A 13,094-nucleotide genomic window follows, 5' to 3' on the forward strand; every position below is an offset into this window, starting at 1 on the left:
CTCTTTCAACTGAACCCTTCTCTCCATTTTTTATAGCTTATTACCTTGGTTCAGGTCACCATCACCTCTCACCTAGATTATTGCAACAGTCTCCCAATTGTTATCCTTTTCTCAAGTCTCTCATCATTATTTTATCCCACATACTGCCACCAAAATAATTTTCCTTAAGTAGAGATCTAGCTTTGTGATTCCTCTTAATTAACTCCAAAGACATCCTCTTGGCTCTAGAATGAACTGTTCAGCTTTTAAGATAACATGACCTGCACCAATATTTCTAGCTTCTCTGGACTTTGCTCTCTCTCCCATACTCTGCAATTCCACCAGTGACCGTCCCTTTGTTCCTTATATACACATTCCATCTTTCACCTCTCTGCCTTTACCTGGAATATACCTCCCTCCTTACAACTACCTCATTTCTTCCTTTAAGATACACCTCAAACATCATTTTCTTCATAAAGTACTTTCTGATGCCCCCAACTGCTCACCTAAATGACTACTTTGCTTTAATTTCTATTTATTTGCCATATTATGCTATATAAATTTATACATGTATTTATATGTCTACCCTATTAGAACATAAAATCCTTGTTAAATTGGGATTCCCTTCTTTGCACCTGTAGCCCCAAGGGTCTCCACAGAACCTAATAAATAGTAAGCATTTAACAAATCTTTGCAGTTTGACTGATCGTCCCCTTCTCTAATTGGTTAATAAGTTCTATCAATTTTATGTCCACAAAATCTCTCAAATTTCTTCCCTTCTCTCTATTCACATAACCAGCAACCTGGTTAAGAACCTTATCAACTCTTACCTGGACTGCTTGCAATCTACCTTGACTCCTCTTAACTTTGTATCTCAAAATTCTATCTCATCCCAATTTTTCTCTGTTTGCTTCAATTTTTGAAGAAGAGATGGACTTTCCCCTTGTTAAGGACAAACCCTCTATTTTTTTGCCCTTTAACCTCTCTAATCCTCTTTCCTACGAATCACTTCCCCTTCCCCACATCTTCAAATTTCTGACTCCTCCACTGCCTAAAAGCATGTTCGGAACTTTGTCAAGCATAAAAACATTCAATTGGTACTTTCATTTCTTCAAATTACCATCTGATAATAACACACCTTTCTTTCTTAGCATAAGTCCCAGAAAGAAAAAAAAATCTGTTAACTTTCATCACATTTACCTCTCCTTTCTCATTCCTTTGTAATCTAGTTTCTACACAGAATGGGCTGCCTTCTTCTAATGGTCTTTTCTCTGTTCTCAGTCTGATATATAATTCCACAATTTTTGTTATGCTGATCACTCGTTCCTAATGGATTCTTAACTCCATTGGTTTCTAAAACACTGTAATACCCTTATCAGACTTTATCAGTAATACTATGTTCATTCCTAGGTGTCATGGTTAAAGGTTACTGGTAAACTAGAGCGTTTAGAAGAGGCAACAGTCAGGAAAAAGAGCCCTGAGTTGATGCAGAGACAAAATATTGGCACCTCAAATTTATAAATAAATAAAATTAAATAATGCATCAAGCTTACTAGGCCTCTACATCTGTAAGCTAAATTTACAATTTACATTGGAGGCAGCTAGAGGGCTCAGGGGATAGAGCATTAGGTTTGGAGTCAGGAAGACCTGACTTCAAATCTAGTCTCAGACTTACTAGCAATGTAACCCTGGGCAAGTCACTTAAGGAAATGGCAAACCCCTCTAATATCTTTGCCAAGAAAACTCCATGAACAGTATTGGTGTCCTATGATCCATGGGGGTTACAAGGACAATACTGAACAAACAACAAAAGATGTTCATTTAAAAAAATAAACCTACATGGAAATTCTAGCATTCGTAATAAATTATCAGGAGACAATATAACATTTTAGACACATAAGAGAAAAACTGTTTTATTCTCATTAATATTCTCATGAAATGACTACTGTTTGTTCTTACATGTGACAATATTTTTATTTTATTCTGAAAGTCCTTGAAGCAATGATACTATGTTTTAAATTCAGGAAATGTAGCTTTCAGCTACTTTCCCTTTTTGATAAACACTCTGTTCCTAGGTTATAATTACAATTACTCCCTTTCTCTTTTAGTCCTACTTCTCTGACTACTCCTTCTTAGTATCCTTTATTAGATAAAATTTCATCTACCACGTGCTAAGTATGAGTGTTCCCAAAGGCTCTCTTCTAGGTCCTCTTCTCTTTTCCTATGATCTCATCAACTCCTGGGAGCTAAATTCTTTATTCTATAGAGATGAAACTCAAATCCATATATCATACCCTAATTTGTCTCTTGCTCTCTAGTTGCAAACCATCAACTCTCTACTAGACATCTATTAACAGGCTGTTCCTTTTACATTTCAAAACAGAAATAAATGAACTCATTTCTCTCTAAACCTACTCCTTCAAATACCCCTATTTCTGTTGAAGGTGGTACTATTATCTCAGTCACCTAATTTCATAATCTAGTCATCCATATATCTTTCCAGAGTTTAGCACATAATCTAGAATATATAGAATCTAGAATACAAAATAAATGTTTACTGACTTAACTCTTTTCATCCTAATACCTAAGTAGCTGCCTAATTGGGTATATTTTGCATTCTTACAATGTTTAGCAGTTTTTGAGCTTTTCTTCACTCAGACTGCCATTACTTTGATTTGGACTTTATCACTTCTTGCCTAGAAACCCTGTAAGAGCCTCATAAATGGTCCTATATGTACAACATAATTCCCTCTACAATTCAACTTCCACAAAACTCTCAAAATAATTGAGTGGCTTCTGTTACCTCTTTGCTTAAAAATCTTTGATGGTTCCCTTGTCTGTACTTTTTTCTTTTTCTTAGTAATATTTTATCCCCCCACCCCATTACAGGTAAAAACAATTTTTTAACATTCACTTTTTTGAAGTTCTGAGTTCAAAATTCTCTCCCTTCTGACCATTTCTCCCTCCCTTCTCTCCTCCCTCCCCAAGACAATAAACAATCTAATATAGATTTTATAAGTGTAATAATGCAAAATATTTGTCCATATCAGTCATTTTATAGAAGGGATCTCAAATCGAAAAAAAGGGAAAAAAAACGAAATATATTATGTTTCAGGGTGCATTCAGACTCCATCAGTTCTTTCTTAGAGGGTATGTGTATAAGAATGTAAGACCTTTGAGGGTAAAGCCAGTTTAATTTTTGTCTGTGTTTCCTGCAGCCTGTACATAGTAAGGTGTTTAATAAATGCTTATTGAATTTAACTCACCTGAATCCTCATTTTGGTTAACTCGCTTGCTCATGGTCACAAAACTACTAAATTGTCAGAAGCAGGACTTAAACTCAAGGCTCTGATTCTAAGACTGGCATTCTTTCTTCTATGTCATGCTGCCTCTCTTAAAATACACACATGTACACATATACACACACACACACACAACACATACAAACAAAACTGAAACTAGGCAGATCTACTTGAAGAATAGCTTTTCTCAGTTAAATAACCCTGAACACACAATAATTTCTTCGTGTAAAAAAATCTTAGTGAAAAATATAACAGCCTAATGCTATGCCCTTGGTTATAGCCTAGCCAATAGGCATTAAATAAGTTCTCTCTCTCATTTAGCACTTTGCCTCCTATCTAATACTTACATCACTCAAATAAGAAAAAGTTTAAAGGAGAAAGTTTCAGGGACAAGATATAATTTGACCTATTCTGAAAAATGAACTATACTTTGGTAAGGTGTGGCTGTAAAGGTATATACAAATCTCTAAGTTCTCTTGAATTGACCTCTAAAACTAATCAAATTTAACATGAAATTTCAGTCCAGTTTGTAAGTATGTAGTTCTTTAGATTAGCAAAAGCTATAAAACACAGTTCCTGGGACTGGTTCATAAATAATGATTTTATGTCTCACTTCTTCAAATATGGAGAGACTAATAAATAAGAAGAAACGCCTCTGTAAATATTTAATTGCCATTGATTTCCTTCCCAAATAAAATTCTATTCTTTACCTCTTTCTTGCAGAATCTGGGGATCTGAAGAGTCACATTTGAGCCCCATAGGCTGTGGTTGAATATTTGGTGGCTCTTGTGCTGCTCCCAGAGTTGTTCTATCTTCCCAGGGCATTCCACTGGCATGAGCTGGGACCTGGAGATATTAGGTTCAGATGGACTCATGAGAGTTAATCGCTTTGAGAGTTAAGGCATAAAACTTCAGTAAAAATTGTAGGAATGACCCTCAAGAATACCATGTAGATAAAAAAACAACTGAAAATTTAATACACTCCATAAGTCCTCTCAATATAATATGGAGAAGGCTCTGGGTTCCTGAAGACTGTTAGTGCAAAAAAACTAATAGGATGGCCTAATTGGAGAATGAATGAAAATATTATGGTTTATGAATTTAATTGCATATAATTATTCTATAAGAAATGATAAAGGACAGTTTCAGAGAAGACTGGGAAAACAGATGACTGGACGCAAAGTAAAGTAGGCAGCACAAGAAAACAACCTATGAAATAACATTGTAAAAACAAACAATTTTGAAACACTTCAGACCTCTGATCAATGCAGCGATTGATCAACCAAGATTCTAAAGGGTTTATGATGAGAAACCTAAAATATGCAGGATAATAATCATATTTTTGGACACTGGCAATATAGGAATGAAATACATTTTAAAATAAAAATCAAGCTGTATTTAATAGAGATTGAAGTTTCATTCCCTTTCTACTATGTATGGAAATGCTCATTCTATTTGTTGCTTAAGTTCACAATGAAACAAAACATGATGTTGAATATGTCTTAACAGACTAACTTTTAAGCCATTTTCAAATTGGCAAAGTTTCACAGTGAAAACATTGACAATAATTAATACTATATACAGAAAGAAAAATATAAACAAGAAAAATACAATTAAAGCAGTTTCAAAAAGGCAGCACCTCACACAATTTACCCCCATCTAAAGCAGATCACAGAAGTCTTAGTGAAAATTGCAACTGATACATACTCCCCTTGCCCCTATAATATAGAGGTGAATGAAGTTAGCCACTTCAGAATGAAGTGAAGTTTCACTCTTTAATTTAACCATTTTAAGCCATTAATTGCTCTCCTAAATGTTGAAATTTAGGTCACAGGCATAGGATATCAGAGAATCAAAGAAGAACATTGATGATTATTTCTTCAAATATCAGATATTTTTATGGCAAGTGGAATGGATCCCATATCATCTGAAGTTTAGTCCAAAAATTTCCTGTTGGCATTACCATCAAAGAAAGTACCACTGACTTCTAGAAGCATCTGTTGGGCTATAAGAACCAATCAGCTTTCTAGGACATTAGGAATCTTTATTTTATAACTTCATTTATAGATATCAAAACTTCCAGCTGTTTCCTCAGGCAAACTTGCTTCCAGATCAAACAAATTAAAAAAAAAATCTTGTACATAGGGACTGCTTTTGCACAGCAGCTTTTACTAAAGGGTTAACCTGTTTCTTGTAATGGACAATCACTTGGGCTTCCAGAAATAAGTAAAAACTTTGAAGGACCAGAGCAAACAAAAGTACCTGGTACCTGACTGTATCACTTGTCACCTTGGAGGCAGAAAAAAATACAAAGTAATAGAATTAAATACTGAGGAATGTTGACTTGTGCAAAGACTAAAGATAATAGATAAAAGAGAAACAAATTGGGCAGCCAAAAAACGTAAATGTCCAATATTTTTGGTACAAAAATTTGGAGTTCAATTTACTTTACAGATTTATACAATTTCAAAGCTCCACCAAAAGTAAGTTCCTTCCTCTGTCCAAAAATTGTAATTTTCTCTTTCATCATCTTTGCCAATTTTATGGGTGAGATGGAACTTCAATGACTTAATCTGCATTTATTATTAATAGTGATTTGGAGCATATTCATACTGTTGATAACTTATATGTGTATTACTTTGAGGACTGTTCATGTTCTTTTGGAAAATGACAATTGTTTATATATACATTTCCAATGATTCCTTAAATCTTAAAGAGATTTATCAGAAAAATTTGCCACAAAGTTTTCCCCCAAAGTTAAATGTCTTTATTAATTCTAATTGTATTAATTTGGTTTCTACAAAAACTTTTCAATTATATGTGATGAAAATCATCCACTTGATCTTGTTTGATTATGTAGGTGCATCTCCCGCAATGCTTCTTCTAATTTTTTTGTCATTTAAAAAAAAATATCTAGGTTTTACACCCATTGCATATGTTATTAGTTTCAATTACTTCTGGGTCTTCTGTAGCTAATTTGTTCCACTGATCAATTTTTTATTTTTTAACTTGTGACAAAGTTTTAAGAATTACTGTTACTATTAGAGATTTGATTTTACTAGGCCTCATACCTTCCAATTTTTTTTTTCAGTGTTAACTGGCATATGGCACTTAAATGTGTTTTGAATGACTAGGATTCTTGACCTTTTGGTTCTTCCATATGAATTTTTTTATTTCATATAGTTCTATAAAATACCTTACTGATCCTAATGGTAAAGGCTATAACTTTTTTCTCCATTACAAATATGATAGCTTTTCATTTTGGATAAATACTATTCATCAAATTAATTTAATCTGTTTATTCCCATGCCTTTTTCATGATTTGAATATCTACTTTGTTGAAAATCTTTTTCTGCACCTATTGATACAGTTATGTGATTTTAAAATTGTTTTTGTTATTACTGAGATGCATAGTACTGTAGAGAATTAGCCTCAAATGAGGAAGATCTTTTTAAGTCCCACCTCTATCACAGTGGTTTTGTGACTCTCTAGGTCTTGGCAACTCTTTAGGACTATAAGTTGCAAAGAAGATATTGACGTCTAAAAGAAAAAGAAATTTTATCATCTGGGAACTCCTTATCCCTATTATTTACTAATATGTTAAAAGTTTTCCAATACTGAATCAACTGCATTCTTGGTATAAATCTAATCTGATAATAGAAATGTTTCTGATAAGCTGTTATTTTTTCCCCAACATTAGAGGTACTGCATCGATATATTTTTCTTTCTTTCTCTCTGATTTAGGTATCAGAAATACAACTCTCCCAAGTAGTAGTTTTTTGGCTCTTTTCTCATTTTTGCAATTTATGTAATAATGGAATTGTTTTTTGATATCTTACATTTTCTTCCTTTTTTCGTATTTTCTGACCTTATTCCACTATTTCATGTTGTTGAATTCTTTTTGCTCCATGCTACCAATCTGGGTGGGGTACCTAGTATTAGGCCACTAACCTCAGGTTCAATGCAGGTCTTGGATTTGACCAGTTTTTGTCTTCTAAGATCTTATAAGATCCCAAAAGGGAGTTTAGGATCATATCTGTCTTCAAGTTTTCTGCACATCCCCCATGCAACAGTATTCAAGTAGTGTTGGCCTTGCTTCCTATAGTGTGTCTTAGTACAGTGACCTAGTTCTGTCACCTATTTCTGTTCGGCCAGGCTATGATCTTACTTTTAGGTAAGCTTGCACAGGCTTGTGATCCATACTCTTCAGAGTGCTGGCTGGCTTTAAGCCTGTTGCAAAAGCTCATCCCATATCTTTACAAAACAATCGAATGAAAAGTGCATTGTTTACAAGATTCCACTTCTTATTGGTTGTGATACTCATGTAAAGTCAAGAGACTTCAAAGACACTTAGAAGATTAGGTATATTTTTTGTGAAGGATTTGTAGAATATGAAGGATTACAAAGAATGAAAAGGTACGGATAGGTTACAATCTATACTTCACAAAGTATCCCAGAGCAATGAGGAATTTAAGAGACAAAAACTAAATACTTCAGCCCAGCCCAGTAAAGATGAACTCCCACTGCTTTGCTGGTACCTCTCATACTTGCCTAAATATGCAATTTGTTTTTCTCCTTTGGGGAATACAATAGCAGAGTTCTACATAGAAAAACTAAAGGTAGTATAGTTTAATGAAAAGAGTTCTTGATTGGTGGTCAAGATATGGCTTTTAGGGGGAAGCTGGGTGGCTCAGTGGATTAAGAGCCAGGCCCAGAGATGGGAGGTCCTGGGTTCAAACCTGACCTCAGACACTTCCTAGCTATGTGAACCTGGGCAAGTCACTTGGCCCTCATTGTCTAGCCCTTACCACTCTTCTGCTTTAGAATCAATACATAGAATCAATACACAGTATTGAGTCTAAGATGGAAGGTAAGGGTTTAAATTTTTAAAAAATATGGCTTTTACTCTTAGATTTAGCATTAATTAGAAATGGGATCCTAAGAAAATTAATCATCCTCTTGGTGTCTTTGCTCATGTTAATAAGTCAGTGAGGAAACAGCTTTATAAGGTTGCTACAAAGTGGAACATATGTGAAAGTACTGATAAATTTTAAAGCATTGTACATATATACATTTATATGTAGACATATATTCACTCACACATCTGTAAAAGGCAACTGATATTAATAGAAAGCCTTAGGCCTGAAGTACCTCACTTACTTGAGCAAGTCACTTGACCCTGTTTGTCTCAATTTCCTCAACTGATAAATGTGTGTGTTGTACTGTGGGTATATATGATACTATATTATTATTAACTATCTAGAACCCAGCACCTAGGACACTAAAATTTAGCAATTCCTCTCAATTTGTTCAACTCAGTTCAAGTTCCACCGTAAGTACAATAAACACAATTCTTTCTACTTACCTCTTGTCCTAGTATATTAATATGTCTCTCCAAATCCTCCAACACAGTTACCACCTCCTCTCCACTTTCTAGATGATGTTCCTGCACCAAGGTCTGAAGTTCCCCAGGAAGGATGGACAGAAACTGCTCTAGCACCAACAGTTCCAAGATCTGCTCCTTTGTGTGCAAATCTGGTCTTAGCCACTGATGACAAAGGGCTCGAAGCTGGATCAAAGCTTCACGAGGCCCTAGTGTTTCCCTGTAGCAGAACTGTCTGAAGCGCTGGCGGAAAACCTCCTGGCCATGAGGATTAGCCTCATGGAAGCTGGATTCCTGTTCCCAGTTGTGGTCTTCCTCCTCCACTTTTACTATCACAAGACCTTCCTCTGGAGCCTGCACCAGAGGAGCTAAGGCTACTGTCTCCCTTGATTCTACAGCCATTTGGAGCTGGAAGAGCTTGGGAGAAAGTTTACTTTAATTGGGGTCTTTTCAAAAGAAAGGTCCTCTTCAAACTTTTCTCTGGGTGTTGTTTCTGAAGTATAAGAAAATGACATGTTGCTATTTAGGTTAGTCAGAAAACATGACAATACCAATTTAACAAAGCTCATTATCCAATCTAGATCTTATGGTCAGACATTTCAAGGTTATCCTTGTTATCACAGAACTGCTCACTTCTTTGAACTCTCATTATATCACTTTCTAACCTTTCGTAATTTCTTAGTATCTGCTTTCTCAGGTTACCAGATTAGCATACCTTGACAGGAAATTTAATAAAGTACTAATTTGATCCACAACAAACTTCTTTGGTATAATCTAAAATGAGGCATTATGGCTTCTCAACAAAATTTTTAATTTATATGCCTTGGATACCTTTCATGTTCCCTACAAAAGCTGATCCTAACTTTTTTGTACTCAAGCCTCTAGCCTCTTGGCACTCCCTCCAATGGCAAATGATCTCATCTTCTAAATAGAAGCTAATATGAGCTTCTTCAACTTGTTCTTTCTTTTCTGTCTTAGAGAAAAGAATGTGTCCTTTCCCCTCCACTTCTTTAACCCTTCTGGATAGTTATCTCTAAGTCTGAGATTTATAGAGGAAGGTCTAAGGGTAGAGTCCCATTGAAAAAAAGAAGAAAAACGGAAGACTAAAGGGTGTTGATTTAGCTGGAGGGAGAGTGGTTGTTTTTAGGAAGCTGAGGACAAAGAAGTCAAAACTGTGGTAGGTTTGCCACAGTGAAGAATAGGATGGTGAAGTATTCACAGAGTCCTCAAAACTTATGATGACCTACCTTTAGAAAGGCACATTTAAATTTAATGGAACTTAAGAAACAGATGGTAGAACAGTTTTAGGAAGGAAGTTGCCACAAATAATAATCTATAATGCAATCTATAAAGGCAATTATTGATAGTACATTGATTTTAGCAATAATGTAGCAGCGTTTTATTTGATTAAACAGTATTTAAAGTTTGCTGACAAAATTATAACTTAACAATACACTACTAAGGTCTAACATTTTATGATTAATCTTGGTAACTTGTATTTCAATCAGTGAATTCAGATGACTTCTTAAGCTAGAGAGTTGTATTTATATTTAAGTTCTCTGTCCTTAGATGAGCTAGAACCAGAGTAGGTTCTTTGCTTAGCTCTGGTATACAGTTTAATAATCCTCCTATATATTTGAGAAAGTACAAATCAAAATTTAAAACACATTTGTCCTTTGCCAAAAGAGGCTGTTTGGATTTTGTCTTTGTATCCCCAGCTTCCAGCATAAATGCCATCAGCACTTAATAAATGTTTATTGAAAGCAGTTTTTGGATGAGGAAATCAAAGCTATCAATAATCATATGAAAAAATGTCCCAGATCACTCTAGATTAAAGAAATGCACATTAAAACAACTCAACCCTCATACCTATCAGGATAACCAATATTACAGTAAAAGAAAGTGATAAATGTTGGAGGGGATGTGGCAAAATGAGGGCACTAATGCATTGTTGGTGGAGTCGTGAACTGATTTGGAACTACATCCAAAGGGCTATAAAACAGATCTAGTAATACCATTACCAGGTCTGTATCCCAAAAAGACAAAAAAAGGGAAGGTGGGGGAAAGAAGGGACTACTTGTACAAACTATTTATACCAGCCCTTTTGATGGTGTCAAGAAATTGGAAATTGAAGGCATGTACATCAATTGGGGAATGTCTGAACAAACTGTGGTATGTGATGGTGATAGAATATTATTGTGCTGTAAGCCACAAAATGATGAACAAAATTATTTCAGAAAGACCTACATAAACTGATGCTAAGTGAAATAAGCAGAACCAGGAGAACACTGTACACAGAAACAGCAATATTGTGGAATGATCAACTGTGAAAGGCTTAGCTTCTCTCAGCAATACAGTGATTCAGGACAATTCTGAAGGACTTATGATAAAAAATACTAATCATCTCCAGAGAAAGAACTGTTGGAGTTGGAATGCAGACCAAAGCATACACTGTAGTTAATTAATTTTTATTTGGGGGTTTTGGTTTTATATGATTATTCTCTTACAAAAATGAACAATATGGAAATGTTTTACATGATAATACATGCATAATCCAGATCAAATTGCTTACCATCTCTGGGAAGGGGGAGGAAGGGATATAATTTAGATGATACAACTTCAAAAAACTTATGTGGAAAATTGTTATTACATGTAATTGGTAAAAGGAAATATCTAAATTTTTTAAAAAATTTTAATAAATGTTGAATTAAATTGAATACTCTGAAGACTTGTGCTATCTAATATTTCCTTTTCCTCATGTTTTTAAACTTCCTCTCCCTTGGCTCTTTTCCCTCTACCTGCAAATAAATTATATTATTTAGCACTTCAAAGTAACAAAGCATTAATTATTTTTACTCTTCATGTTATTTCAAGCAAGCTTAAGTCTTTCTATTCTTAAAAGAATCCTTTCCTTGACTTTGTGCCTTTCAAAATGATTTCCCTTCTTTTACCACTAACTTCTCAAAAAAAAATCTACACAAACTATCTCACTACGCACTCATTCATTAACTCCTTTGCAATCTGATTTCTGCTCCCTATAATGCTATGGAGTTTAACTGCTCTCTTTTTAAAGTTATTAGTAATCTCCTAATTACTAAAATCAACTACTTCCCTTTTGACTTTTCTATGGCACTTGGGACCACTAGACAACACACTCATTCAATAACTACATTTTTGTTGTTGTTCTCCTAACTTCTACTAAGCAAATACCCTTTCAAATACCATGCATTCCAGACAAAGTAGACTTGTTGGTGCTCAAAAATAACTTGTATTGTCTTTCCTTGGCCCCTTGGATGCCATTTCCTCTTCCATAGGTGTCTTCTCCCCTGATCTCCATTAGTCAGAATCTTATTAATCCTTCAAGGTCTAGCTCAGATGCTACACCCTCCATGATGGCCCTGATCACTGGAGGATTTTCATCTTCCTTGAATTTTTTTTTTAAACCCTTACCTTCCATCTTGGAATCAATACTATGTATTGGTTCCAAGGCAGAAAAATGGTAAGGACTAGGCAATGGGGGTCAAGTGACTTGCCCAGGGTCACATAGCTGGGATGTGCCTGAGGCCAGATTTGAACCTAAGACCTCCCATCTCTAGGCCTGGCTCTCAATCCACTGAGCCACCCAGCTGCCCTCCCCCCACCTTCCCTGAATTTTTACAACATACATCTCAATTTCTACAGATAAAAATGTTCATTTTATGGTACTAATCATGATCTACTTTTTAAATTAGTTATTTGTATATATAACTCCTTTATATAAACCCTTTAGAAAAGGATTTTTAAAATTTCTCTTCAGATGCTCTTGCAGAGGCATTTAAATGCTTAAAAACTGCTTACACATAAATTATATTTATGCAGTAACAAATTAATTTTGTTTTATATAAATTTTTTCTATGCTTTATATAGTAGAATGAATAAATAAAAGCTAGATAAAGTGATCAATAGTTAAGAAATTCAATTTCTTTGTGGACTATAGGTCTGTTTCTTTTCAACATTTGGCACCTGAGAGAATGGAAAGGAGTATTTGTACAAAAAAGGACATGACACAGGGGATCAATTTTATTGGAAATAGGGATGCTAAACTGTGTCTGGGAAGAGTAAAGTTGAGTAAAAAGCAGTGATGATTTCTGGTGGTTGCAAAAGAAAAATTAGTGTGATGTGTGTTTAAATAAAATTGGAGAAGAGGGAAAATGTTTGTAGAAGGCTAAATTTGAAGTAGGGGCAAGAAAGTCATTATTTTTAAAAATTTAAAGTTAATATTAATTTTTAACATAAAATTGTCAACAAAATGTCAAGATGATGCAACTGAATTTAAACAAGCTAAAATTCAAAGATCATGATGGAATAAAGAAAACTAGTAACTGCAAAGCATATTAGGTATATATAAACTTTTGAGAAGTTTCATAAATATATAGCACATATCTTATTTT

The 13,094-nt window shown here is 34.6% G+C and overlaps 1 protein-coding gene across 1 annotated transcript in view; it reads right to left on the reverse strand.

Moving 5' to 3' along the window:
* LOC100021433 (zinc finger protein with KRAB and SCAN domains 8) overlaps positions 1-13,094 on the reverse strand; it is a 36,591-nt gene that overhangs the window by 18,063 nt on the left and 5,434 nt on the right. The window contains exons 2-3 of the mRNA XM_001373560.5: positions 8,647-9,157; positions 3,992-4,127 (exon numbers count right to left, since the gene is read on the reverse strand). Coding sequence (XP_001373597.1) covers positions 3,992-4,127; positions 8,647-9,066 — 556 coding nt within the window. The 5' untranslated portion in view covers positions 9,067-9,157. The remainder of the gene's footprint in view (positions 1-3,991; positions 4,128-8,646; positions 9,158-13,094) is intronic.

The sequence above is a fragment of the Monodelphis domestica genome, chromosome 2 (assembly GCF_027887165.1).
Source record: "Monodelphis domestica isolate mMonDom1 chromosome 2, mMonDom1.pri, whole genome shotgun sequence".
Taxonomy (NCBI): Eukaryota; Metazoa; Chordata; class Mammalia; order Didelphimorphia; family Didelphidae; genus Monodelphis; species Monodelphis domestica.